The sequence below is a fragment of the Calliphora vicina genome, chromosome 2, assembly GCF_958450345.1.
Source record: "Calliphora vicina chromosome 2, idCalVici1.1, whole genome shotgun sequence".
NCBI classification, from domain to species: Eukaryota; Metazoa; Arthropoda; class Insecta; order Diptera; family Calliphoridae; genus Calliphora; species Calliphora vicina.
The window spans coordinates 25188396-25215532 of NC_088781.1; the positions used below are offsets into that span (position 1 = coordinate 25188396).

At 33.2% G+C, this 27137-nt stretch overlaps 1 protein-coding gene across 2 annotated transcripts in view; it reads left to right on the forward strand.

Annotated features, from left to right (window-relative positions):
• Window positions 1-27137, forward strand: part of Btk29A (tyrosine-protein kinase Btk29A) — a 328522-nt gene that overhangs the window by 18362 nt on the left and 283023 nt on the right. For both annotated transcript variants that reach the window (XM_065500668.1, XM_065500669.1), the window contains exon 2: window positions 12860-13271. In XM_065500668.1, the coding sequence (XP_065356740.1) occupies window positions 13029-13271 (243 nt within the window). In that variant the 5' untranslated portion in view covers window positions 12860-13028. The remainder of the gene's footprint in view (window positions 1-12859; window positions 13272-27137) is intronic.

Genomic DNA, 27137 nt, shown 5'->3' on the forward strand with positions numbered 1-27137 from the left:
TTTGTTGTTTAAAACACAACAACAACTATTATTATATATTAGGACATTATAACAATATGACTAATAGCAGACCGTGTGAATAACCCAATTGCAAATATCGCCCGATTTAACCGCTTCTTGACCACTTTCTTTGAACTTTTAAAGTCAGCTGTTAAAAAGCCAGAAACTTCGGACGAACTTAATGAGAATATCGTACAGTAGTGTGAGAACCAGAGAATCTAGCCGCTGATAATTTTTAAAAGCCGCTACCGTCAAACATTTTTGAGTTTAAATATAGCCGATGTTTATACTCTACACCACCATAGTGGGGAGGGTATTATGCGTTTGTGCAGATGTTTGTAACGCCCAAAAATATTAGTCTAACACCCACCGATCGATCGACTTAGAATCACTTTCTGAGTCGATTAAACGATGTCCGTCCGTCCGTCTGGTCGGCTGGCTGGCTGTCCATGTACACCTTGTGCGCAGAGTACAGGTCGCAATTTTGAAGATATTTCGATAAAATTTGGTTCATATTATTTCATTATTTCCGGCCCAAGGAACAAGCCTATTGAAACTGCCTGAAATCGGTCCATTATTTCACCTAGCCCCCTTCCGAAATTGGACTTTATCGTTTAATTTATAAATGTATCTCTACAAATTGCGCTCCAAATAAGTTTTATATATGGGGGATTTCATGTCAAGTGAACCAACTTTTGAAATCGATGTCTTCCGATCGGGATGAAATTTGCACCAAGGTTAGCTCTATTGGATAGTAACTCAGACACAATTTTTCAACAACATCGGTCGAGAACTCTCTGAGTTATAGGGGGTAAAATTTTGACAATTTGGTCAAACAGGGGTTTTTTCTTATCCATGTAACTTATTACCTATTGTTCTTAGCAAAATGTGTTCCAAATAGTATAGATAGCTATTTCTTCGATCTTTCGAAAAAAAATATTTAAAAAAAAAAATAAAAAATTTTTAATATTTTTTTTCCGAAATCAAAAACTTTTTTGACTTTTTTTTAAAATACGCTATTTTTTTTATTTTTTTTTTTTTCTTAAAATAAAGTTTAGATATTTTCCTTGAACACCTACTTGGTCGCTTAGTGGGATGCGAGTGGGATATCTATCAAAATAAATATTTTGTAACTCAAAACATAAAATTTTTGACTTTTTTTGCAAAATCAAAAACTTTGTTGACTTTTTTTTTTCAAAATGGACCCTTTTTTAATCTTTTTTTTTAGGTCAAACAAAAGCTTAGATATTATCCTTGAAGACCCTTTTGGTCGCTTAGTGGGATGCGAGTGGGATATCTATCAAAATAAATATTTTTTAACTCAAGACTTACAATTTTTGACTTTTTTTTTGCAAATACGATTTTTTTTCCAAATGGGCCCTTTTTTTAAAATTTTTTTTGTAGTCAAAAGAAAGCTTAGGTCCATTCCTTTAAGATATTTTTAGTCCCTTAGTGGGATGCGAGTAGGATATCTATCAAAATAAATATTTTGTAACGCAAGACATACAATTTTTTAATTTTTTAATATTAAAAATTTTTTATTTTTTTTTTTAAATATTTTTTTTCGAAAGATCGAAGAAATAGCTATCTATACTATTTGGAACACATTTTGCTAAGAACAATAGGTAATAAGTTACATGGATAAGAAAAAACCCCTGTTTGACCAAATTGTCAAAATTTTACCCCCTATAACTCAGAGAGTTCTCGACCGATGTTGTTGAAAAATTGTGTCTGAGTTACTATCCAATAGAGCTAACCTTGGTGCAAATTTCATCCCGATCGGAAGACATCGATTTCAAAAGTTGGTTCACTTGACATGAAATCCCCCATATACAAAATTCATGTCACCAAATTTTGTTACGATCGGTCCATAATTAGTCATAGCTCCCATATAGAGCCGCTTCCGAAAATCACTTTAACGTGCATAAATCGTTTAAAAATTTTGGTATACACACAAAATTCAACATACTTAACTTTAATATAGACATAAATCACACGACCTAATTTCATGGTGATCGGTCCATAAGTGGTCATAGCCCCCATATAAGGCCCACTTCCGAAAATCACTTAAAAATATAAATTATTGAAATTTTAAAATAAATATGTTTTTGCTCTTTTACTTAGTGTAGGGTATTATATGGCGGGCTTGACCGTCCATACTTTCTTAATTGTTCAGTTTGAATATAGCCGATGTTTTTGTTATAAGTTGTTTAGTAGTTTAATTCGATTTTTTTTAATTATACCCTTCACCTTCGTGAGAAGGGTATATATAAGTTTGTCAAAAATCGAGGTTGTCCCGGTTTTTTGCACATATCTCCGTTATTTATGGACCGATTTTGCTGATTTTAAATAGCAAACTTCTCGAAAGCATGCCTGGCAGAATTATTGAAGATTTGGATCCAAAAGATATCTGGGGTCTTCAGAAAATTGATTTCAACAGACAGACAGACGGACATGGCTTAGTCGACTCCGCTATCTATAAGGATCCAGAATATATATACTTTATAGGGTCGGAAATGAAAAATGTAGAAATTACAAACGGAATGACAAACTTATATATACCCTTCTCACGAAGGTGAAGGGTATAATGATAGATATTTCAACGACGTATGTAAGACCATAGTAAGTTGGACCTACAATGGGTCAAAATCGGAACAAATATTTTTTAACCCGAATTTTATTTTCACCAAATTTTTTTTTTCTCTAAATATTTAAAAAAAAAATAGAAAAAAACAAAAAAAAATTAAAATTAAAAAAAAAAATCATTTTGTTTACTTAAAAATATTTAAAATTTGTATTGGTGAAGGGTATATAAGATTCGGCACTGCCGAATATAGCTCTCTTACTTGTTTGCCTTATTTTCATTCTTCTTTTAACTGGCTTTAATTTTAAGGCTCTGCTTATAACTTTAGAGACAGCTGCCTTTGAAACCTGATCGTCGCAGGTCGGGAAATTATTGGCCCAAAAAAACGCCTTATAAATATACAGCCTCTAAAAGTCGGTCTTTATTGATCGTATATTTTCACTTTTATTTGGTATTTCCGGGATATTGCCAATGTTTAGTATCAGTTTTTTCTTACAAATAAATATTTTTATACAATAATAAGCCTTAACAATTTTTTTAAAAAGAATAAAATACATAAATAAATCAACTTATTTAAACAAAACATTTTTTATTAACCGCAAAAAACTATTATGGCTTTTATTAAGAATTTGCCAAACTAATTGAAATTTGAGTCAATTTCAAAAATGATTATTAAACCAGCAGCATTTCAATCAAGCAATGTACTCGTAAATCGTAACATAAAGCGGTGTTATTTGAAACACTCGCTATTATAGAGCTATAATGAGGGCCAGTTATTGTATTGTATTATTTTCAATATAAAATTTTGGTGTTTTTTTTTTTTTGCTATTTTAATTGAATATTTATTACGTGTAAATAATTAAGTTTATTTTGTTTTTTTGCAAATTAGTTTTTAAAATATTTCTATTCATTATTACAAAAAAAATAAAAAAAAGTAATGAATAAAGCTGTCTATAATAGACACTATAACCAAGCGCTCTGTTGTTTTATTTTATAACCGTGAGATATCATTTGATCAAATCTATCACGAGCTTAGCGTTTTTATTTTCCTCTTAACAAAAGAAAATTGAAATCGTTATTTTCCCCAGAGACTTCCAGATTGTTTTCATTAACACTTTACAATGGCCAATTTGAAAAGCAAAAATCATGAATGAGAAATTGTTTTCAGTTTTAAATTTGCCAGGTATTTAAATTCATTTGCAAAAATCTACAAAACAAACAAAAACTATACTTAGATCATTTATCTACCAGTGCAACAAATTAGGGTGTAATGTATTTAAATGGTTGGAAATTTGTGTTTTAAGTAATTGCTGGCAAATGAGTTGCTATTTATCTGTAAATAAAACGTAATAGCTAAACAAATAGTTAAGAGTTGAAATGTTTGCAATTCAATGTCATTAACATTATGAACATGACAGTACTTTGGAAACTTGATGACTATAAATTAGGCAACGTTATGACTAGGCGCCATCACACCATATTACAGGTTATTAATTCATTTCATGTTCACTACATGTGACAAACTGGGCTCTTAGCAGTGAGGTATTTTTAAGTGTTAGGATTTTATAATTATAAACAAGGATAGAATCAAGTGTGAACTGAGATACAGAAGAAAGTTAGACGAAATTATTCGGAATAAGAAACTCTGGAAGGAAAGGGATATTACACTGTGTGTAATTTTTTGAGTCATGGAAATATAACCATATACGGACACCACTACGTCATAAAAGACCAAACAAAAATACCCTTGTCTCCCAGTTTTACCCAAAGTCATGCTCTTTTTTTTATGGGTCCCCAAAGATTTGGGGCCTCGGTGTCATTTTTGCAAAAATGTGATCATTTTCTCAGGCTCATATCTTGCAAACAGTTCGGAATTTTGATTTACTCTCTGAGTCAAAGTTGTAGCCCTTGTCATAAAGAACAAAAATTGTGAACATAAAAATCTAAAAACCTTCATCTTCAATATCAAAATCGCAAAAAACTAAAGAAATCGAAATTAATTTTTTTAAAGCTGCCTAAAAGTATGCTTTAGTTTATAATAATTTAATAGTTTATGGCCCAAAACACTTAAAACCTTCCGGTGTTAAGAATCATTCCTAGGAAGTTCATATGTTCTAGAAAGTTGTTTATTGAGATCTTAGTTACATTTTTGACTTGATTGTTTCCTTGAATTTTGAACGGTTTGCTACCTATGGACCTGAACAGGGTAAAAAAGGTAAAAAATTGAATTTTTTAAAGTTTTTTTGTGATTTTAAATCTTGAAGAGGAAGTTTTTTTGATTTTATATGTGTTGCACTGCAAATGTCTTGCAGTTTAGGCGTGGAAAACTTTAGACTTAACATTGTTCCTAAAAAGCAATCGGTTTCTGTCTTCCAGTTTTCCATTTATCATCGTCATGGATTTATAATTTTTACTTGCACAGCAGTCCTTTTTGTACTGAGTATTTAAGGGATACTGCAAAATCGGTTCTATTTACGAAGTGACCCTGGTTTGATGGCAATGTGATGGCGGGTGAGAGTAGAGTCTGCCTACCCGCGATGTATCCGAAATCTTATTGTTTTTAACAGATTTCATTATTTTCAATTAAATCTTGTACATGTGGTAGAATTTTGGAATCAAATTACAGGATTACCTGTCCGACTGATATATGTGAGCGAAGCGACAACAAACATTGTTGTAAAAGGTTGTCCAAATTGTGTCACTCTATGGAAATGGCGGCAACTCAGTCAGTTTTCTTTTCATAATTGTAAGATAGCTATGGAACTCCTCAAGAACGATGAGGCCTATTTCCTTATAAACTGATACGTAAGCTATCAAAATGTGCTCTTCCGTGGTATGAGAATCCGCGTATAATTCATAAAGAGCGATATAGAGCTAACAAAGAGCTTTTATTGCTGCAAATTTATGAATTTGAAATGAAGGAGATGTCGCTCCAATAGGACAGAACAACTGCACACGCAACTCACACGATCATAAGCATTTTGTTGGATGTGTTTTCAGATTATGATCACCCAATTTGACTGCAGCAGATTTTTTTTTGATTTCACGTTCCGGTGGCAAACAAGCCACACACTCTTAAAGCTTTTAAAGAGTTCTGGTCAAAATGATTGAAAATCTGATAAATCATCAACAATGACGGCATTCATTTGACCTGCTGGATTCATTATATTCAACGTCCAATCGCTGTCCTTGCTTGGTCATAGAAAGCTTTCAAATAGAATATTCAAGAACTTATTCCTAAAGTTCTTACCAGAATGATTGCAAATTCTATAAAAAAAGGGACCAAGGAGTCATCAACAAGCATTTTTCCGGCAAAATTCTTAATACTCAACGTCCTGAAGCAGTGAGATAGAGATGTATCGCCTGGTCATTGAAAGTAATGAGGTAGTAAAGTTGTCGTTGATCATTCCTGGTTATCCATCTCAGATTGCTCATCAATTCAGTTCTATGCCAAAGTCTGCGTTTCCAAAACACCTCAGACTTCTTAGGTGAAGTGGAACTAGTACGTCTCAGTGCTTCGTGACGTGAATGATCGTGATTATAAACTTTTCGGTCATCTTGTAATGGAGACAATTATTAATCAAGTGCTGTTTTTTTTCTCAATAGTGTGGAAGTCATTAATCATCATTATATAGAGACAAACGTGCACCAAAATTGTATTGTCCAGAATCTTACACAAATCATGCCTTCCCACTCCATTGTAATGTGAGAAGTAGACGGATTGCAAAGTTCACTGTCATCGTTTTTTTTAGGAAATCCAGTAGCGGGATGAGCAAATCCTGCCCATCCGTGCCCTATTGTCATATACACCAACACGATGTTGTGTCGCCTATCCTGCAATCATTCCTGATGATTATCTCAAATTGATCATCTACTCAATCCTATGCTTTGAGTTTGTAAGAGAGAAGCGGTATACCTATTGCTACTCCATCTCGTTAAGAGCTAAGCGAAAATCAAATAATATTTTTTATCAAAGGATCAAGAATTTCACGTATGGAAACTAGGAGGAGAAATAAATGTCCATGGAATATGAAATGCATGCGAGAGTAATCAGTGCCTGACCGTAAATCACCGATCATCGGGCACAATAACTGAATTTGGACTACATGCAGGAAATTCATCATTAGGAACGACTACATTTGAATCAGTAGGTCGGAATTTTTTGCAAAAAGCTCAATTTAATACATGGAATGATCGCTGTTCCCCCTAAACAATCAAATTGCCAAATTATTATATTATGATCCTACTGCCCGAATTTTTAATGACCATAAATAATCGTAGGCCTTCCCACTCTATTGTAAAGCAGAGTTCAACGTCATCGTATTCCCTTTCAAATGCGTCCATAAGTGTGGCGAAAAGTGTTCCGGTATCACATCATTCCTATGAATAAAATTAGTTCCACATCAGGTAACCAAACAATAACCTTAAGAGCAGGATGAATTAAAATAAAAAATAATAATTCCGGACCAACAAAAGTACTTAGAGCTCTCTTATTGGTTTAACAATTTATGTTCGCTGCCAGAGAGGCCCTGGAGGTATCTAGCACAATGTTAACTTCCTATTCTGTAAGATGGATCTGGAGTCGTTTTAGAAGGATTTTTAAATTTCCGCTTTGTAAGAATACAATATAAATTATTCAGATGTAAAGTTTAACAGTCCATGAAATCTAGTTAGAAGCTCAACTTACTATCCAGGATGATATCAAGATAATGGCCCAGTCGATGGTGTTTCAAAACGGAGGTCAGCTATTTTAGTTTCTTACCTTGTTAAGAGGACAAGTTATGATACTATAAACCATCAGGCAATTTGGCACGCACTTCGATGCAAGGAATTCCACCTGAGCTAATCGACCTTATCAGAGCTGTGTATGGGAACTCAACAACCAGAGTACTGCATGAACGAATGTTAAGCAATCCGATTGGTGTAAGCACTGGGATACGACGGGGATGTATCCTATCTCCGCTGTTTTATTGGACTCAATTATGCAGCAATCAACCTGCATTACAAGAGGCATTACATGGGGTATGAATGGTCGACTGAAAAATCTCGACTACGCTGATGATACATCGTGGTCAGCCAAATTGGATCAGATACTTCAGCTAGCATCTGGTGTTGGTCTTCATATTAACTTCGACAAAACTAAGGTTCTACGTATCAATACAACTAATATCTCCAAGTTCAGAGTCAACAACATAGAGCTCGAGGATGTGCAATCGTTTTGCTACTTAAGAAGTAACGTATCCACAACATGCTGCGCACGTGATGATATTGCATATCTCCTCCAATGTTTACTCCACCTATGCTATACGAATGTAAGTCCTGGAACTCTACTGGAAGCGTCATACAATCCTTGCAAGTATTTATTAACCGCTTTAGTTTCCAACATAGGCCTCTGGCAAAGAACAGGCGAAACAACAATCCACATAGAAATTGGAAAGATGAAATGGTGCCGGGTTTGCCATATTTTGAGAAGATCTAATGATGATATATCAAAAAGTCATCAGAAGAAGAGGTAGATCCGCTAACACCTGGATAAGGCAACTGGAATCCGTAATTAGCGAAACTGGAAAAAAATGTTCGCTTCACCCTGCTATATGGATGTGAGTCATGAAACTCTACTGCAAGCAACATACAATCCCTGCAAGTATTTCTTAACCGAAGCTTGCGAAAAATATTTTGGCCGAACGTAGTTTCCAACTGAGGCTCCTGGCAAAGAATAGGCGAAACACCAATCCACATAGGAATTGCAAAGAGGAAATGAAGCTGGGTTGAACATATTTTGAGAAGATCTTATGATGATGGCAATTGACAGGATCGCTCAAGGCAGCAAAAGAAGAGATAGACTAATGGCACAGGACAGAGCCCGACGGAATAATTTCGTTACGGCTCTTTGTTACAACTTGGAACCATAGGAATCAATATACATTTATAAGAGGATAAGTTCCGTTTTGTTGGGGTGAAGGTGTAGCAATGCATCTTTCTTGATGTAGCAATTTGAGGAAAGCTTTTCAAATAATATTCACACTTTATTTTTCCTACCAACGAAACTGTCTTTGAATCATACCTTTATGACAGGTTCATAAATCTAAAGCTCTTAATAAAGACATTTTAACACCTTTAACCCTTTTGAAACTAAAAGAACCCCCTAAAGAGCAAACAATTCATGATTCCCCCTAAATGTTTGCCTTTGTTTGCATCTTTGTGTGTTTAGATGAGGTTGGAGAGGCGCCACTTATCGTGTTTGTCTTAACAATTAAATGCTTAATTAATTTATGTTAAATGGCCTTAAAATACATTGAGCAGTACTAACCGCTTGATGTCAGTAAACCAATACTACACTGGCGAATACACGGTCAATCTTTGGTTTGATCTGTTAATAAAATAATTGAAACCGTAAATATTGCGGATTTAAACTGTAAAACTGAGTTAAAAACAAGACTTATAATGACAGCTTAAGACTGTTGAACACAAAAGTGAACAAAACAACAAAATATTGGAAAAAATATTTTAAGCTGGCTGAGGAGATTTAGCGTCTGCACGACTGGTTAACAACAGCCAGGCTAGCGATAACAGCAAAAATTACAAACTAAAAACTATATTAAACCAATTAAGGAAAACCAGAAACTAAATGCAGAATTCTTAAAGCTTATATTTAATATTGAAACTAGTTTCCAAGTAGATTATATTGCTATGTAGTGACTGTGTAGAATGAACGACCTTGAAGATTTTTAACTTCAAATTGCACAACTAAAATAAACTCATCAGCTGAAAGAAATAAGCAAACTTGAAAAGGTCATATCAATTCAAGTGAAGTGTCTTTAATGAATTAACATTTCATGCAAGCCATGCAACGTCCTGCCTCCCCAACTGATTTGCAATTTAAAAATTTATTACAGTTTTTAATATATTGCAAACATTTTTTAAAAAAGTAGTTGCTCTTAAAAAATCCTCTTAAAATTGTATGCATAAAAAAATAAGACATCATAAATATAAATCTTTTCAAATCTTCTTTGAGTTTTATATTTTTAACATGAAAATTATCGCACTTCAACACAGCACGATGATTCTTTTTTTCACTGTGATCATTGATCTCTGTTATACTTGGCTTCCCTACTTGGTAATATGAAGTATTAGGGGTTAAAGGGAATCGTTTGTGTTACCATGTATTTCACATACATCTGTATTACACACGGATGATCCACAAATTCTATGTTGTGAGTTCGCGAGTCCACTTGAGAGATTTTGAAATATGGCGACTACATTTCTTTGTGATTTGTAGGATATTAATATAACGAACTAACACACCCTTGCCTATGTTGCACATGACGATCTTGCAATATCAGAATTAATCGTCTATCATCCGGCACAAAAAATTAATGAATTTGGAGAATCAGAGAAACACAATCATGACCATGATTTTTTAATAACCAAATTCATCGTGAGGACAATTTAATACATAATACTTGTTTGAGCAGGCCTGTAAGATTTTGAACACGATCGCATTAATGTGTAACTTGTACGATTTGAACATGGTACAATTTCACATGACGATCTTGGTCATTAGGTTGCGTGGGTTGCTCACAATTTAGCGAGTTCACTCGGAGGCCTTCTGGCCCATTGTGGTACCCATGGAAATACTATTCCTCTTATGCTGAGAATCATACATGAAAGGAGAATAGTTTCCGTCCCTAATTTCGATGGCTATGTGATTCCTGTGGTCCCCGTGAGATCCAACCAGTACTTCTAATAAATCATATTTACTAGTGATACATCTCTGAGACAGTCCAGATCATGAAAAAGAGCTCTACCAAGATGTAGTAGTCTACGATCTTGTAAGCACGTGCAGTCACATAGAAGGTGATGTACTGATTCTTGGTCCTATCCTTTGTCAAAGTGGGCCATAGTATTCTGGATATTCTACAAGTGATGCTATTTAACCACCTGAGTTCCGTCTCTCTCAAATCCCATTCCTCTATCACATTCGATACGGTCACCAACGGAGTGTGAATATTCCTTCCAGGGATCCCCGGATGCCCTCATGTCCTGGAACCCATATCAACTCCACGTGATGTTGTGTCAATTTGCCAGTGAGTGGATACAATTGAGAAGACATTTCGACCTAATAACCTTGGAGTTAAGAGCATTGATTGTCGAATTTTTCTCGCGACTTTATTGATGCATAGATCATCGAGCAGGTATCGGGAAATCGAATAGATAACAAAATGTCCAGTTATTTCTGTCTTTGTACCTTCAGTGTAGTTTAAAATCACATTCGTCATTAACAACGATCACATTTGAATTCTTAAAATCAGCGAACATATTAGACCCGGATTGTTTCATTGCCAAAAATGCAACATCATAGCGAGAACAATTTAATACATAAAATTATCATAGACCCCATCTCAGAGATTTTAAATCAAAGTGATCGCATTTGTTTGTGATTTGAACAATTTGACCAAATCACAATTTCACACAACGATCTTGCAATATCAGTCTATAAAAAATTCTATGATCGGGCATAACCACTGAATTTGGACAATTGTTTCATTACCAAAAGTGCAACGTCATTGTTTGTTCTCTTTAATACATGAAGTGATCGTAGTCCCTCCTTTAGTCGCTTGTTTGAGCCGACATAATAGATTTTGAATCACCGTGATCGCATTTGTTTGTTATTTTAAAGATTTTAAAATGGCACAATAGCACATGACGTTCTGGCAATATCGAAGTCCGTAAATCAATGATCGTCGTACACAACAACTGAACAACGATCACATTTGAATTCTGAAAATCAGCGAAAAATAGATCGGGATTGTTTTATTATCAAAAGCGCAAGATCCCCCATTTAGTGGCATTTTTGAGCCGATCTGATAGATTTTGTATCAATGCGATCGCATTCGTTTGTGATTTGAACAATTTGACTCAGTTTGGCTCAATTTCACATAACGATCTTGCAATATCAGCGTCTGTAAATCATTTATCATCGGGTATTACAACTGAATTTGGACGATTGCTACATTACCAAAAGTGCAAAGTCATTGCTTGTTCACTTTAATACATGAAATGATCGTATACCGCCCTTTAGTCACATGTTTGAGCCTACGTGATATATTTTGAACCACCGCGATCACTTTCGTTTGTGTTTTGAAAGATTTGATCATGGCTCAATTTCACATGATGATCTGGCAATATCGAAGTCCGTAAATCAAATGATCATCGTACACAACAACTGAATTTGGACGACGTTCGTCATTAATATCGATCACATATGAATTCTGAAAATCAGCGAAACATATTGCACCCGGATTGTCAAAAGTGCCAGGACGCGATCGTATTTGTTTGTGATTTGAAAACCAATGATCATCGTTCACAACAACTGAATTTGGAGGGCGTTCAACATGAACAACGATCACATTTGAATTCTGAAAATCAGCTAATCATAGTAGATCTTGTGTACAATTTAAAACATGAAACGATCGTAGCCCCAACTTCAGTCGATCCTTATACTTCACCATTTTTATAATCCTCTAAAATGTACAATACTAAACAATCAAAGTTGCAAAATTATTATGATCATAAAGAAAGTTAATGGATGATTATAAAATAAAGAACCAACGAACAGTCAAACTATAAAAAAATGTATATACAAGTGAGTATTTATGGTATATCTACTATATATTCTCTACATGGCATAAAACGCTTTAAACATAAATAAAAATTAAAATCTCATGTGGGAGGAGTGTGTTGTTGTTGTTATTGTTGTGATCAAACGATCAGCATGATCACTTGGAATCTTGTACAATACAATAATGACACAGCGACATCAAACGAACTTATGAAGAAAGATATAAAAAAAAGTTTATATAATTTAACGAAAGTATAGTTGTAGACAAGCTACATTTAAAATGTCAAAATAAATGTGAGTTATACGTTACGGAGGGTCTAGGCGACGTTTACTCTAGCAGTGAGAAAAAGAAATTTATATGAAAAATTAATCTAGGCAGATTTGAAAGATATTTAATTAACATATTTATAAAGTACTCAAAAATATATTTGAAAAGAAGTGTCTCCAAAATAATTATTCAAAACTAGACACAATTTATTTGAAAATATAATCTCAATTTAGCGTCGCGCGGCAAATATTTCCGTTACCGACCTTGTTGTGTTTATGCTTTAATATTTGCTTATGGGTTTTTAACAGAATCTAATTATCAGTTAATTACTTACATAGCCTTACCTTTTGTTAATATCTATTAAATTACTTTCTTATTTTTTCAGCTTTTAACCTCTAAACGAAACTAACGAACCATTTCCAAAAACATTTACCAACAAAATGTTACATTCAATGTGAAATTAAAAAATTTTCTAAAGCGTAATTATCCTTAACCCAATCACACTAGTGACCCCACCAAACAAATCCCACTATTCCCACTACTTTTTATACAAAATGAATCGCTCCGCACACAGTGGCAGTATAAAATCCTCTAATTCAACGACCACAATGCGTCTGAGTAAATCCTTTCAAAGTAAAATGGATAAAATGACGGAACGTTTGTATGACATTGTCAAGAGTGGTTTCATGATAAAACGGGCGCAAAACAAAAAACGTTTTACACCGGTCAACTACAAACAGCGATGGTTTGAGTTGACAAAGAAGACGCTGTCGTATTTTGATGTGGAAAATGTTGAGGTAAGTGTGAATTTTATGTTTTATTAATGTGGTCTGAGGTATTATTTGCAAACAGATTTGTGTAGTTATATTTAAATAAAAAAAATACATAATGTAACGCTTATGTAAAACAAGCAAAAGTTCAAGTATGGAGTATATATTTTGTGTTTGGCATTTGAAAGCAGGCTCTCATACGTACCGGGGTACGAACATGACAATTTACCTTAAAACATCAACGAAGATCACAAAATAAGAATCAAAACTCACAATCATGTTTACGCCTGCAAATCAAGTTTCGTGATGTCCCTTATTTCTAGTTCAGACCTTCTTCAAAAGATCAATCGTGGATCTCTTATAAAGAATATTTAAGAGCCTAATCGTGGTTCTTCTTAAGATCAATCGTTGATCTTTTATAAAGAATATTTAAGAGACTAATCGTGGTTCGTCTAAAGAACAATCGTGGATCTTTTATAAAGGAAATTAAATAGACTAATCTTGTTTCTTCTAAAGATCAATCGTGGATCTTTTATAAAGCAAATTTAAGAGACTAATCGTGGTTCTTCTAAAGATCAATCGTGGATCTTTTATAAAGGAAATTTAAGAGACTAATCGTGGATCTTTTATAAAGCAAATTTAAGAGACTAATCGTTGTTCTTCTAAAGATCAATCGTGGATCTTTTATAAAGGAAATTATAGAGACTAATTGTGGTTCTTTTAAAGATCAATAGTGGATCTTTTATAAAGGAAATTAAAGAGACTAATTGTGGTTCTTTTAAAGATCAATCGTGGATCTTTTATAAAGGAAATTAAAGAGACTAATTGTGGTTCTTTTAAAGATCAATCGTGGATCTTTTATAAAGGAAATTTATTTCGGAAGTCATGGTTATTTCTTAAACATTAAATTTAAATTAGATATGGTGGATCTTTATTTTAAGAAATATTTTAAGTAATCGTGGGTCATTTAAAAATAATCGGATGCCTTCGTTCTTTTAAACAATCTCTTCAGCAATATTGGATCATTTATAATGAAAATTTAGGTCAGATATTGTGGTTTTTTAAAACTGCAATTCAGGGTTTTGCATTAATGTAATTTAAATCAGAAATCGTAGTTGTTTTAAAGTACATCAACGGTCTCGTATAAGATAATTTAAGTGTGTAGGTTTGATCCTTTATGAAAGAATTTGGTAGGTTCCTCTACCCGAATGTATTCATTTGGAATCTTTATTAAAATTCTACTTCTATATTGTACAGACTTATATATAATGGACGTAAGGGTGATTAATTCTGTTTTTTTGTTTGGTTAAATAAAACACTTAAAAATATAATTGAATGTCAGTATCTCGTGAATTACACGAGTAATTTTAGCTTTCGAGTCTTTAATCTTAGCTGGCTTATCGACGAAAACGTTTGAGAGATGTGATATCATTTGATTAAGGCGGCCAGTTGCCGGGTTCGAAATGCGAAATTAGCAAAGGCCGAGGATTTTCTTAATACAGCATAATTTTGAAGCATTGTTGCGGCCTGAGTCTTACCATGATGAACTGTCAAACAATATTGAATAAAAATAAAAAGACAGTATGACGCCATTCACGAGTAATCTTCAAGAATGTCGAGGATATGGCGATAAATTTGGACTCTGGTTTTATTTAGTTTTATGTGAGTTCAGATTCTAGCAGGGAACCTTTGATATTATATGCCAAAAATCAACCAAAAACCCAGGTGTAACGCTTGAATATTGCAAATGAAGTAGTGTAGATGATGCTACGCGTTAAATGTGAGGTCCTTGTAACTATAATCGATCTATGGATCTGACTGGCTATGGAAGTTTGATGACGAATTAGAAATACTTGCAAATGCATGAATTCCTTTGTATACTGATCTTCTGTACCATTAATGACGATAAAGAGCAACCTGAGTTGGGCTGAAAGTATATATAATTATTTAGATTTAACGCCTTCTATTATCTCATTTTGTTTCCAATTTTAGTTGCTGAAAAAAACATTAATCATCTAGTTCAATCTTGTGACAGCTATAGGTGACTTGAATTATGTTTGTCTTGAAAAATAGCAGCGTTGTTGAAATTGTCTCCAATACCTTCGTCGCATCTCTCATCTCTCATAAATTTTTTTATAAAAGACTATCAAGCTAAAGGGTCTTCCAATAGGGACTTCCAAACTTTGTCAGCGGCCATATTGTTGAAGCTACATCTGTCGAATTGTCTGGAAGCACAACAGCACATGCAAATGATAAAATTGTTTTATCAAAATGGGTGTTCTGTTTGGGCTATTTGCCGCACAGCTCATGCCACATTGGATATTCTGCACGAACGATTTGAGGGCATGGTCATATCACGTGGAAGTGATGTGAACTGGTGACCGAGATCGTGCGATTTGTGGGATTATCTTAAATCGCATGTCCATGCGAATAATAAACAAACCACAGAAGCCCTCAAAGCCAATATAACGCATGCCATCGGTCAAATTCAGCCTGATTTATGCGCTGCAGTCATGAAAAATCCTTAACAGGGGGTTAGGTGTATCCGGTACAATGTTCTCCTATGTGCGTATAAATATGGAAACTACAAGTATTTTCTTAAAAATTCCTACTCCAATTCCAATATTTGCTTATGAAAGTGAAGGAAAACTAAGAAAAAAAGTCCTTCAAGTGTATTAATAGAAATTACATGCCACACTACATTATTTAGCAACAGCACTTAGTAAGATACATTTGGTATTCCGAAGTTTGTCACTAGCCCAAACATCAGTACTTTAACCAACGATCTTCTCCCCGCGATTTGGGTTTCAACCACAGCCAGCACGTTATCACCCGAAGTGGCCACACCAATGACCCTACAGGACTGGAGTCCTGGGGCCATAGAATCCCCGTGCTACTAGATAAGACTCTAGTCAGCTGCGAATTTAATAAATTAAATTCTTACCAGGAATAAGGTCCGTGCACCTTGGAGTCCTGGTTTCGCTCCATATTTCCCCTCGAAGCACAACATCAAAGTGTGGAGCTCACCATGATGCATATGCGTGCCACAAGGAGGGTATTACTTTAACCAGATGTATGCCCTCGATTTCAAAGACAGGATAATATACTCCAAATTGATCCTACGCTCAGTAAAATTATGAAATTTCAGTCTTCGCCGGATTCTAATTCAAAAATCTTACCTTGGAAGAGAGTAACTACGAAGCTTTTACAGAAAGATAATTTCACTTTGTACATTTTAAAGCCATGCAACAGGCCTTGTTTACCAGACATATTACAAAAATCCTTGACAGCTGCATTAGGCTTTGGCGTATCCGGTTCAGAACTATCCAGTGCGATCATCTCATATGTATGTGCGTAGAAATATGGAAAATTCAAGTGTTTTCTTTAAAATTCCTACTGGGGTATCTCCAATATTTGCTTATGAAAGTGAAGGAGAACTAAGAAAAAGAGTCCTTCAAGTGTATTAATAGAAATTACATGCCACACTACATTCTTTACATACTAGTATTTACAATTCATACTTCCAAAGGTTTAACTACAAGGATTCCATACCCGTTTCTATATGATATTATGAGAATGAGTGACAGCCACACAAATAAAGGAAGACAAAAAAGAAAAGACATCTCTAACATCTGTTTGTTTGGGGGGAATACAGTTTTTTTTTTTCAAATTATTGTTGCTGTTTTTGAAGAAGTTTCCTTTGGTTGCTGTGTTATATAAACTTTTCTTTTATACATTTACACATACATAAATATGTATTTATAAAGCATCCTTTACATTTTCCATATGCAATCGTTTTGCGTATTATACTCATATTTTCTTTATTGCGTTGTTACTGTCAACACTTTCGAAAACATCATCAACGTCGTCCATATGATGATAACACACTCCTTTTTGCCAGAGCACTTTAACTCCTTGTATATAATAATATTTTTTACTTAAAGCAGTCATTAAATTTTAATATACATACACGAGTACTTTTTTCTCTTCTATGTTTTATTTTAAATTCTAAATACCGGCTACGCAATTTCTTTCTAGGCCCCCTCTTCGCATCCTCCCCAATTTTGTGGACTTCTTCTCCATATCGCTCATCCTTGCTCTCCTTGCCGGCTTTGTTGTGTTGGTGTTGGACCGTTTTACTGCCGCATCAAAACATTCGTAGATTTATGCAATAGCACATTTACCGACTGTAACACACCATTCTCATCATTTACATTGTCGTCGTCGTCATCTGATCCAACCAGGATGTTTTGCATGACTGTGTCTATATTACAAATTACAAACAAAAAAAAAATAATTCCAATCTCCAATGTTTTGGTATAATAACTTCCTTTTCCCATTGTCTCGTGTCAGTAATATGTTATGGGTTTGTTATGGATGTTGGTAGTATGAGTGGTTTTGCTGTCTACAACACTCCCTGACTTTTCCCATTCAGCTTTGAGTGTTGTGTGTATTTATTCGCCGAATGTTTTGATTACGGTCCGGTGTCATTTCACACCCACTATGTGGCCATTAGCAATTATTACGCATGTGTTTTTATATTCAAGCACAATTGAGCGTAAATTGGAAGTTTACCGGAAAGATTTTAAGAGAATATTTGTGGCAAGGGCAAGAGTTTAGTTTTGATTTAGCTTTGAAGTCTCTCTATTTTGTTATGAGTTTACCATATAAGGATTTCAATATGCAATATGACAACAATAGCTTGTTAAATGTTGTCTTGGATACACGACTAAGAAAGAAGATCATCGATCTTTCACTTAATTTAAAAAAAATTCAATCCGAAGCTGAACCAAACCTATCAATATACAAAACGAAACTTTTTCAAGGAACTGACAATTTTCAGAAATAATTAAATTATCTTATTGGGTGTATGACTTAAAAATGCGGGATGTTTTCAAATTTTTTAAGTTTTATTTTGAAACATTTGCCATTGTTCTATGACCTTTACCCATATTTCTGGCAACATATGGATTTCGAGCCAAAAGAACTGCTCATCTTTTGAGGCCAAGAGCGAATGAAGCCAATTTCGGATACTCTGTTCCAAAGTGAAGCGTATCCCAGAGAGAGCGTTGTGCGTCGATCGAAACAAATAGGTGCGGCAAAACTTCCCAACCACTTCAATCTAAATAAGCGGAGTTCTCCATTAAGTGCGAATGGTCTAGCATCATTGCAAATGCAAAATTTTACAGTAATCCAATAACAAAATACACACAAAGACCTATACAATTTTGCATTTGCAATGATGCTAGACCATTCGCACTTAACAGTGAACTCCGCTATAGTTTTTAACAGGTATTGCATAATTGCGTTGTCATGATGGCATATTACGATTTCATGGCTGGCCACATATTCAGGTCGTTTTTCAACCAAAGACCGCTTCAAACGAATCAGTTGCGTTTGGTATAGGTTCCTTCTAATGGTCTGGCAGGATTTCAGTAGCTCATAATAAATAGGACCCTTTTGCTCCCACCAAATACAGAGCATCATTACCTTATCGGCATGGATACATTTTTCATCGCAAGTAATGATTCGGAGCAAAAATGATTTTTTTTATAGCGTTCAATCATTATTTCGAACATGCAAAATCGGATTTGATGAATCCTGCTCTTCACAAACGTTTTGAATTTGCTGCTTGAGTAGCTAGCTCCCAATGAGTTAGCAAGCTCTTTTTGAGTTTGACTACAATCTTCATGGAGTAATGTCTACAATTCTTGGTCTTCAAACTTTTTTGGCTGGCCTGGGCGATCTTTATTTTCCGTGTCAAAATAACCACTTCTGAACCTCACAAAACTACTCTTGCATGTTGAAACCGATGGAATACATTCACCATAAGCTTTAGTGAGCAATGAATGTGCTTCAGCGGCACTTTTTTGTTTTTAAATTGTAGAAGTAAAGCAAAACTTCCCGTATATGACACTTTGTACGTACAAAATTCGACATTTTTGAAGCAAAATAAACTTTCTTATTTGATATTTCAATAACTAAGTGAGACCGATTTTTGGTCAGAAATATGATTGATCACAGATCGAGCTACTATTCTCGATTAAACGCTTAAGTATAAACAAAGTTATTAAGGATTTTAGATTTTTGAGTTTTTTTTTATATGAAATATCGATTTTTGGTTAGAAATATGAGTGAATGCAATAGCTTTCTCAATTAAACGCTTGTTTACAAAATTATTAAGGAATTTAGATCACAGATCGATTTCTTTTTTTCTATTAAACGCTTATAAATAGGGGGCGGATTTTCATGCATTTATTATTGAAAAATATGCGCCTAAAATATGCTTCAAAAAAATCAAAATATGACCTAAAAATTTAAAAAATATGCACTTATATTTTTGTGCAGAAACATAAAATAATTAAGTATGGAATTCGAAATGTCCAAAAAAATACACAACACTGTTGCCAGCAGTTAGAACTCTTTAAATTATACCAGGAATTAAACAATTAAAGTTCTAAAACTATTTTTAAAATAATTTTTTTTCTGAAAAAACGATGGACGATATATTAATTGTAATATCTAGGTATGAATACTTGTTTAAAGCCATAATCTTTAGAGCTTCTCTATTTTGATCGTGCTGTAAAGTAGCATCCAACCTTAATTTTTATCTCGTAATAACCAAGCAATTAAGCAATTAGTAAATGTATCCCTTATAGAGGGAAATAATATCTGATCACTTGGCTGACTCCAATTTATATATTTTGAGTCATTTGACGTGCTATTTGTAATGCAGAGAGAAGTCAATTGGTTACTTTATACATCCCATGGAATCTAGCATAAAGACAATTATCACTTAAGTGTCTCTATGTAATCTATAGTGTTTCTAAGTTTTCCAAAATCACCAGTTTACGACAGTCTCGTAGAAATGTCAGGAGCGGTAACTGTGTATGTGAATCTTTCGATAACGAAATCTCTTATAAATCGAATTTGCAATTAAAACAAATATGAATGTTTTTCGATACATTTATTGAATTTTTGATACTTAAAAAAACTAAACTTTTTTGAAGAAAAATGTTTTGAAATGATAATTTTCAATTACTGTTAAAGCAATGAAGAACTTAATACCAGTTTCTCGATGTCGAAAGAAGTTAGTTAGTAAATGTTATCTACTGCTATTTCTATAATAAATTCGACAAAAAAAATTGTTGTCGAAACAATGTATTGCCCATTAATGACAAAAAATTATATTTTTATTAAAAATTGGCATAATATGCATATAAATATGCATTTTGAAGTAAAATATAACAAAATATGCATTATCAATAAAATATGCAAAAATATGCACTAACAAATCGATGCCATTTTGCAGCAAAATGTGCGATTCGGATAGATAATTGGTCTACATTGTATTTGGACGTTCGAGAAAAAACATGCATTTGCATATAAATCCGCCCCCTACTTATAAACCATGTTATTAAGAATTTTACATGTTTGGGTTTTTTCTTATGAAAAACCGATTTTTGTCAGAAATATGAGTGATCACAGATCGATCTCCTTTTCTCGCTTAAACGCTTGTTATATATTTTTAAGTTATTTCATATAAAAAATTTATTTTATCTCCATGAGTGGCAAGGGTACATATAAGTTTGTCATTCCGTTAGTAATTTCTACATTTTCATTTGCGACCCCACAAAGTATATATATTCTGGATCGTTATAGATAGCGAAGTCGATATAGACATGACCATCTCTCTGTCTGTCGGTCTGTATGTTGAAATCAACTTTCCGTAGCCCTCAAATAACATACAAACATGATTGATACATCAATATATCGAGAATTCTTCCGGATCGGTTGCTATTTAAAATCGAGAAAATCGGTCCACAACGGGGACGACCTTGATTTTTGGCATATTTTGTATCTATCGACCTAAAATGGGTCAAAATCGGGAAAAATATTTTTTTAAATCGATTTTTTTTTTACCAAACAATTTTTTTGTCATACATTTTTTTAATTGGCCCACGGTCTGCTTTAGACTTGGAATACAAAGTGCATTTGTACAAAACAATTATAAAACCGATATGGCTATACGGCATTCAGCTATGGGGAACAGCCTCCTCATCTAACCTTGAAAAATTGCAAAGAAAGCAGTCAGCACTGTTAAGGACAATAACAGGTGCCCCATGGTACATTCGCAATAGTAATATGCATAGGGATCTCAATGTCCCCATAATACGCGAGGAGATCAAACTCTCCAGTCTAAAATACATTTCAAAACTAATGGATCATCCAAACCCCCTTGCCAGGGAGTTGCTGTCATTTGAGGGTCATAGACGATTGAGGCGATTGGAAACACTGGATCTGGCCAGATATTCATTTAACGAGCACTCATGTTTGATATTGCAACGGCAATAACAACTTAAGTTTTAGTTAAGGTTAAGATTTGAATACTTATTGTAAATTTCTAAAAAGAAAGATTCAATAAAGAAGAAAAAAAATAAAAAAAAAATTCGAAAAAATTAAGAACTTTTTTTTTTTTAAATTTTGAATAACAATTTTGAAAAAAAAAATTTTTAAATTTTGATTTGTATTTGGAGAATAGTATTGTTACGAAATTGTACTTGAATTCAAATATAACGATTTTAAGGGCTGATTTAAAAGTAGCATAATGCTTTTAAATAACATTGCTGTAATAGCAAACTGTAACATATCTGTGGGCATTATTAAATAAAAGCTTTCAGTTGACCATTGATCGTAAGTTGGCAACGCTGTTTGAATTTGAATATTCAGGTAAAGAACATTGTAGAAAGTACACCACAGATGGCGTATGAACTAGAATATTCGAACTTTGACAGTTAAAGAGCAATCTAGAGTGCAGATGGAGTGTTATAAATAGTGGCAGAGGTTGCAGTCGTGAGTGAGTTTATCAGAGACGCTTTTCGAATAAACATCAACTAAGTGCCTTAAAGTGTGTTGTGTTTTCCAAGTAAATTCGTGTACATTATAAATTGTGTCTGTATTTCTGAGAATTTATAAACGTGTATAAAAAACATTGAGTGGCTATTTAATTCTGTGGTTGTTGTACATTTTAAAGAAATAAAGAGTTGTTACAATTTTTAAACTACTAAACGGCTTTTATTTGCAATCAAAAGTATCCGGTTTATTTAAAGGAAATAAACCAAACGTTTTGAAAAGGTTAAAACGTAACAGTATATAAAATTTCGCACAGTTGAATATAGCTCTCTTACTTGTTCATATGAAAGTCATTTTGGTTAGAAATTTGAGTGATCACATATCGAACTCCTTTTCTCGATTAAACGTATATTTATAAAGTTATTAAGGATTTTAAATTTTTGAGTTTTGAAAAATATAATGCCTCGACAAAAAGAATTTTTTATGGAAACAGCATCAAATTTTGCCGAAGGTTTAGAGATATTTTAATCTATTAAAAAATTCATTAATGGTATTCAAATTTTTTCATTGTATTTTCGATTTATACGAAATTTGGTACTTGCTATAAAATATAAAGTGCATATTTTTTAAATTAGGAAATCAGAAGAAAAAATTAAACAAATAAAAAGTAAGATGTTAGGATTTCATAAGGATAATTTATTGGATTTTTTTTTAATAAGGATTACCTTTCTGTAGGAATAATGGTAGAACAAGGAAACCACATTTAGGGCATATTGACCAGGTTGACAGATGCTTTTGGGCATTATTTGGGATAGAGATAAAACAAAGGGGTAAATCTTTGCTCATCTCCTTCATCAAGACTAAAAGAATGATTAGGCTTTTAATATTAACAGTCATATTTTAGTTTTTATACCCTACACCACCATAGTGGTGAGGGTATTATGCGTTTGTACAGATGTTTGTAACGCCCAAAAATATTAGTCTAACACCCACCTTAAAGTATACCGATCGACTTAGAATCACTTTCTGAGTCGATTAAACGATGTCCGTCCGTCCGTCTGGTTGGCTGGCTGGCTGTCCATGTAAAACTTGTGCGCAGAGTACAGGTCGCAATTTTGAAGATATTTCGATAAAATTTGGTACATATTATTTTTTCGGCCCAAGGACCAAGCCTATTGAAACTGGCTGAAATCGGTCCATTATTTCACCTAGCCCCCATACAAATGTCCTTCCGAAATTGGATTTTATCGGTCATAAATGTTTAATTTATATATGTATCTACACAAATTGCGCTCCAAATAAGTTTTATATTTACAAAATTCATGTCACCAAATTTTGCTACGATCGGTCCATAATTAGTCATAGCTCCCATATAGACCCGCTTCCGAAAATCACTTTAACGTGCATAAATCGCTTAAAAATGTTGGTATACACACAAAATTCAACATACTTAACTTTCATAAATCACACGACCTAATTTCATGGTGATCGGTCCATAAGTGGTCATAGCCCCCATATAAGGCCCACTTCCGAAAATCACTCAAAAATATAAATTATTGGAATTTTAAAAGAAAAATGTTTTTGCTCTTTTACTTAGTGTAGGGCTTGACCGACCATACTTTCTTACTTGTCTTAAGCATATTTTAGGATTTTAGGCGCATAGTTTCCAATAATAAATGCATGAAATAGGCCTAATTATGAATAATGTTATAAATTATAAATTTTCAATACAGTTAATTTAAATAAATTAATTAATAAAAAAACTACTTTCAAAATTGTCCAATTTATTATTTTTAAGCTGGTAAACCCTACATCCCTGCTTTCTCTTTACTTTTACATTATTTCGCTCTATTATTGCAAAATATTCCCTCGTTACTCTCTTTGCTTGAAGCTTGCTCATGGCACACAGCTTCAGTTTAAATAACAAAATTGAGAACATTTTCGCGAGTTTTCTAACTGGAAAGTAAAAATCTCTACACCTGTGACAAAACAAAAACAAACGAAGGAAAAATAAACCCCCATCCATAAACCCATATAAAAACAAAGAAGAATGATGGGCAAAAACACCCCTTATAAAATATGGAATCCTTTATATTCCCAGCCATGGGATGGTAGCTAGGAAACGAAATTTAAACGAATATCAACGACATAGACTTATAGAGACAGAAACTGAAACACACACATCCATATACATACATTTAGCTGAGGAAGAAGTTCAGTAACCGCCACCAAAACGAATGACTCTGATGATTTTAGGCTTCAGTATTACGGTTACTGGGATATTGTATGCATCATAGAAACGCGCTCGTAAATATTTGAGAAAAAAAAGTTTAAACCAACATATGTAATATTTGGCTGGTATTGAAAACAAATGTTTAAATGATTAATTAAAATTAAATTTTAGAATTGAAAATTTAAAAAAAAAACTACGGAAAATTTAATGCTTTAGTGGAGAAAGAAAATTTGGCATTTAAATTTATGCGATTTTTTGTGTCTAGTTCCTTTTGCAACAAGACTAGCCGGGCATAATTTTGTTGTATTTTTTTTTTAAACTCTTTTTTCTTGTGTTGTTGTTGTGTTTTTTTGTTCGTTGGAGTTGCCAGTGTTTGGTGGTGTATCAGTGTCTAACTATATTTCATCCCTTATTTTTCTTGCTGTTTTTCATTATCCTTAATAAAATTGTTGTTGTTTTTGTTATTATTGTACAATATGAGCATTAACAAACAACTCTTGGACTCTTTATAAAAAAAAGGAAATATTTTCATTAAAAACGCAATAAATTTAATTAAAAGAATAAAGAAATTTTAAACAAATATTGTTTAGATTAAAAAAAATATAAAAAATTAATAAAAAATAAACAAGAAAATTGTTTAATATTAAATAAAATAGCAAAAAACCAAAAGTTCCTTAGCAACTCCACCCAAATTTTAATTTCTAAAGAAAATATTTAAAGAAACCGCTGTTTTTTATATAAAAAAAGTTAAAAAGTGTTGAAATATAAAAGTTAAAAAGAAATTTTAAACAAAATTTGTTTAAAAATCATTAGAAAAATTGTATACATTTTCTATAAAACAACAAATTCAAAACCGACCCACCCTTTTGTTGTCAACAGCCGGAAAAATAACGAAAATTTTTGAGTATTTAAATTCTCAACAATCTGGCCATTTGTGTGTGAGTGTTTAAGTGAGTTAGAGCTGAAGTTTTAAGGCTCCTTTTTGAGTGAACAAACATTTTCTTCTGCCCCACCAGCAACCTACCAGCAACTTTAGTTACTCTAAAGGGAATTTGCTAAAACAAAAAACACAACTCTTTCCCTAACATATGTATAAATGTTTTTGGAACTAAATTAAAGGATTATCAACCGTTTCCCCATTACGCCAAATGTACTTGCCAGTTTTTGTGTCACTTTGCTAAACGGCCAACAACTATAACATCAATTTAGCCCCCCTTCAACCCCCCTCAAACCCAACTCCTTAAGTTGTGTGTTGCTGCTATTGCTGCTGCTTACCATAGGGGACAACACTTCCACTTGAGTGCATCATCATTTTAACGCCAAGTGGGTTTTTGTGTTGTTGTTCGGTTTAGTTTTTTTTTTAACAGCAACCAACATATTTAAAGCAGGTATTAAAACACTTGTTTTAAATACCAACAACAACTACGAGCAACCACGACAACATCAAATTTAGGTGAGCTGCAATTAATTAATTTTTTTTTAATTATTTATAATTGTTTAACATTTAAAGCGAAACTCTACTCTACTACTTGCTTTATTATATGTCTATAAGTATTTATCCTAGATTATCCTTTATTCCTAACTTCCTTGTCGGCCTTTATTTCAATCAGTGTGTGTTTGTTTAGTTTCCATTTTCTATTGATCCCTTCCGCTTGGTATATCCTTACATTATTCCATGTCCAGTTTTTCCTCTTCAGTTATAGTTGCTGCTAACACAGTATATTTTTTATTTGCATTGAATTGTGTATATCGTCGGTTGAAATGTTAGAGGTATAAGGGAGTAAGGTTTGGGATTATGTTACAATATTATTGAGTTAAATTTGTGGAAACAGAGCCGAACCTAATGTTGTGCCTAAACCGAAACAATATAAAGGTGCCCTGGTCATTTCTATCTTGTATTTTTATCTTGAGCAGAAAAGTGTTTTTGAGGAAACAGTTTTTTTTTTGGATAGTTTTTGAATATATTTAACATAAAGCAAGCCTTATTTCATATGCAATAAAACCCCAATTTTGAAAATGAAAAAAGACCCCAACGAAATGAAATAACACCCCATTATTGGGGTCTTATTTCACATAAAATAGAATCCCAATTTCTAAAATGAAATAAGTCCCCAAACACAGTGAAGGTGATCAAAACCAATTGGGGGTTTCAAATGGTCTGCTATAAGGTCATATTTTCATAATGTCCGATAGTTTAAACACATTTTTGTTGTTTTTCAAACAAAAATGTTTTAAACTAATAACACTTTTTGAACTATTTTTATTGTTTTATCATAAAATAACACTTTTAAGACTTTTGGATGAAATAACTATAAGGGTCCTCATGTAAACGCTTAAAAGCCTCGCAAACTGTGCAATCTGTGCATTTTTACACTCTCGCAAATGAAATGTCAAAAAATGTATGGAAATTCGTTTGCACAACTCCGATAAGTTTGCGCGACAATTTAGACTCGCAAACTTGAATTTATTGTGCATTTGATGAATCAGCTGCTTTTGTTTACTTTTATTTATAAGAAATAAAAATCAAATAAAATATAAAAATTTTGTGCATGTGAAAATTGTGTAACTTTGGAACAGAATGATTGTATTAAATGACATTGTGTATGAAAACATTAACCAACAGCTAGAACATAAACAAAGTCCTCCAAACTATGTATACCACCGTTTGTTCCAAAGATTTAACTTTCATTCAACATTTTAAAATTAAAATTTATACAATTTGAAAAAAAAATTATTAAAGCTTTTGTTGAATTTATGTATGTATTTTTATTTGACAAATATAAATTTTCTGTATAAACTTGCACAAA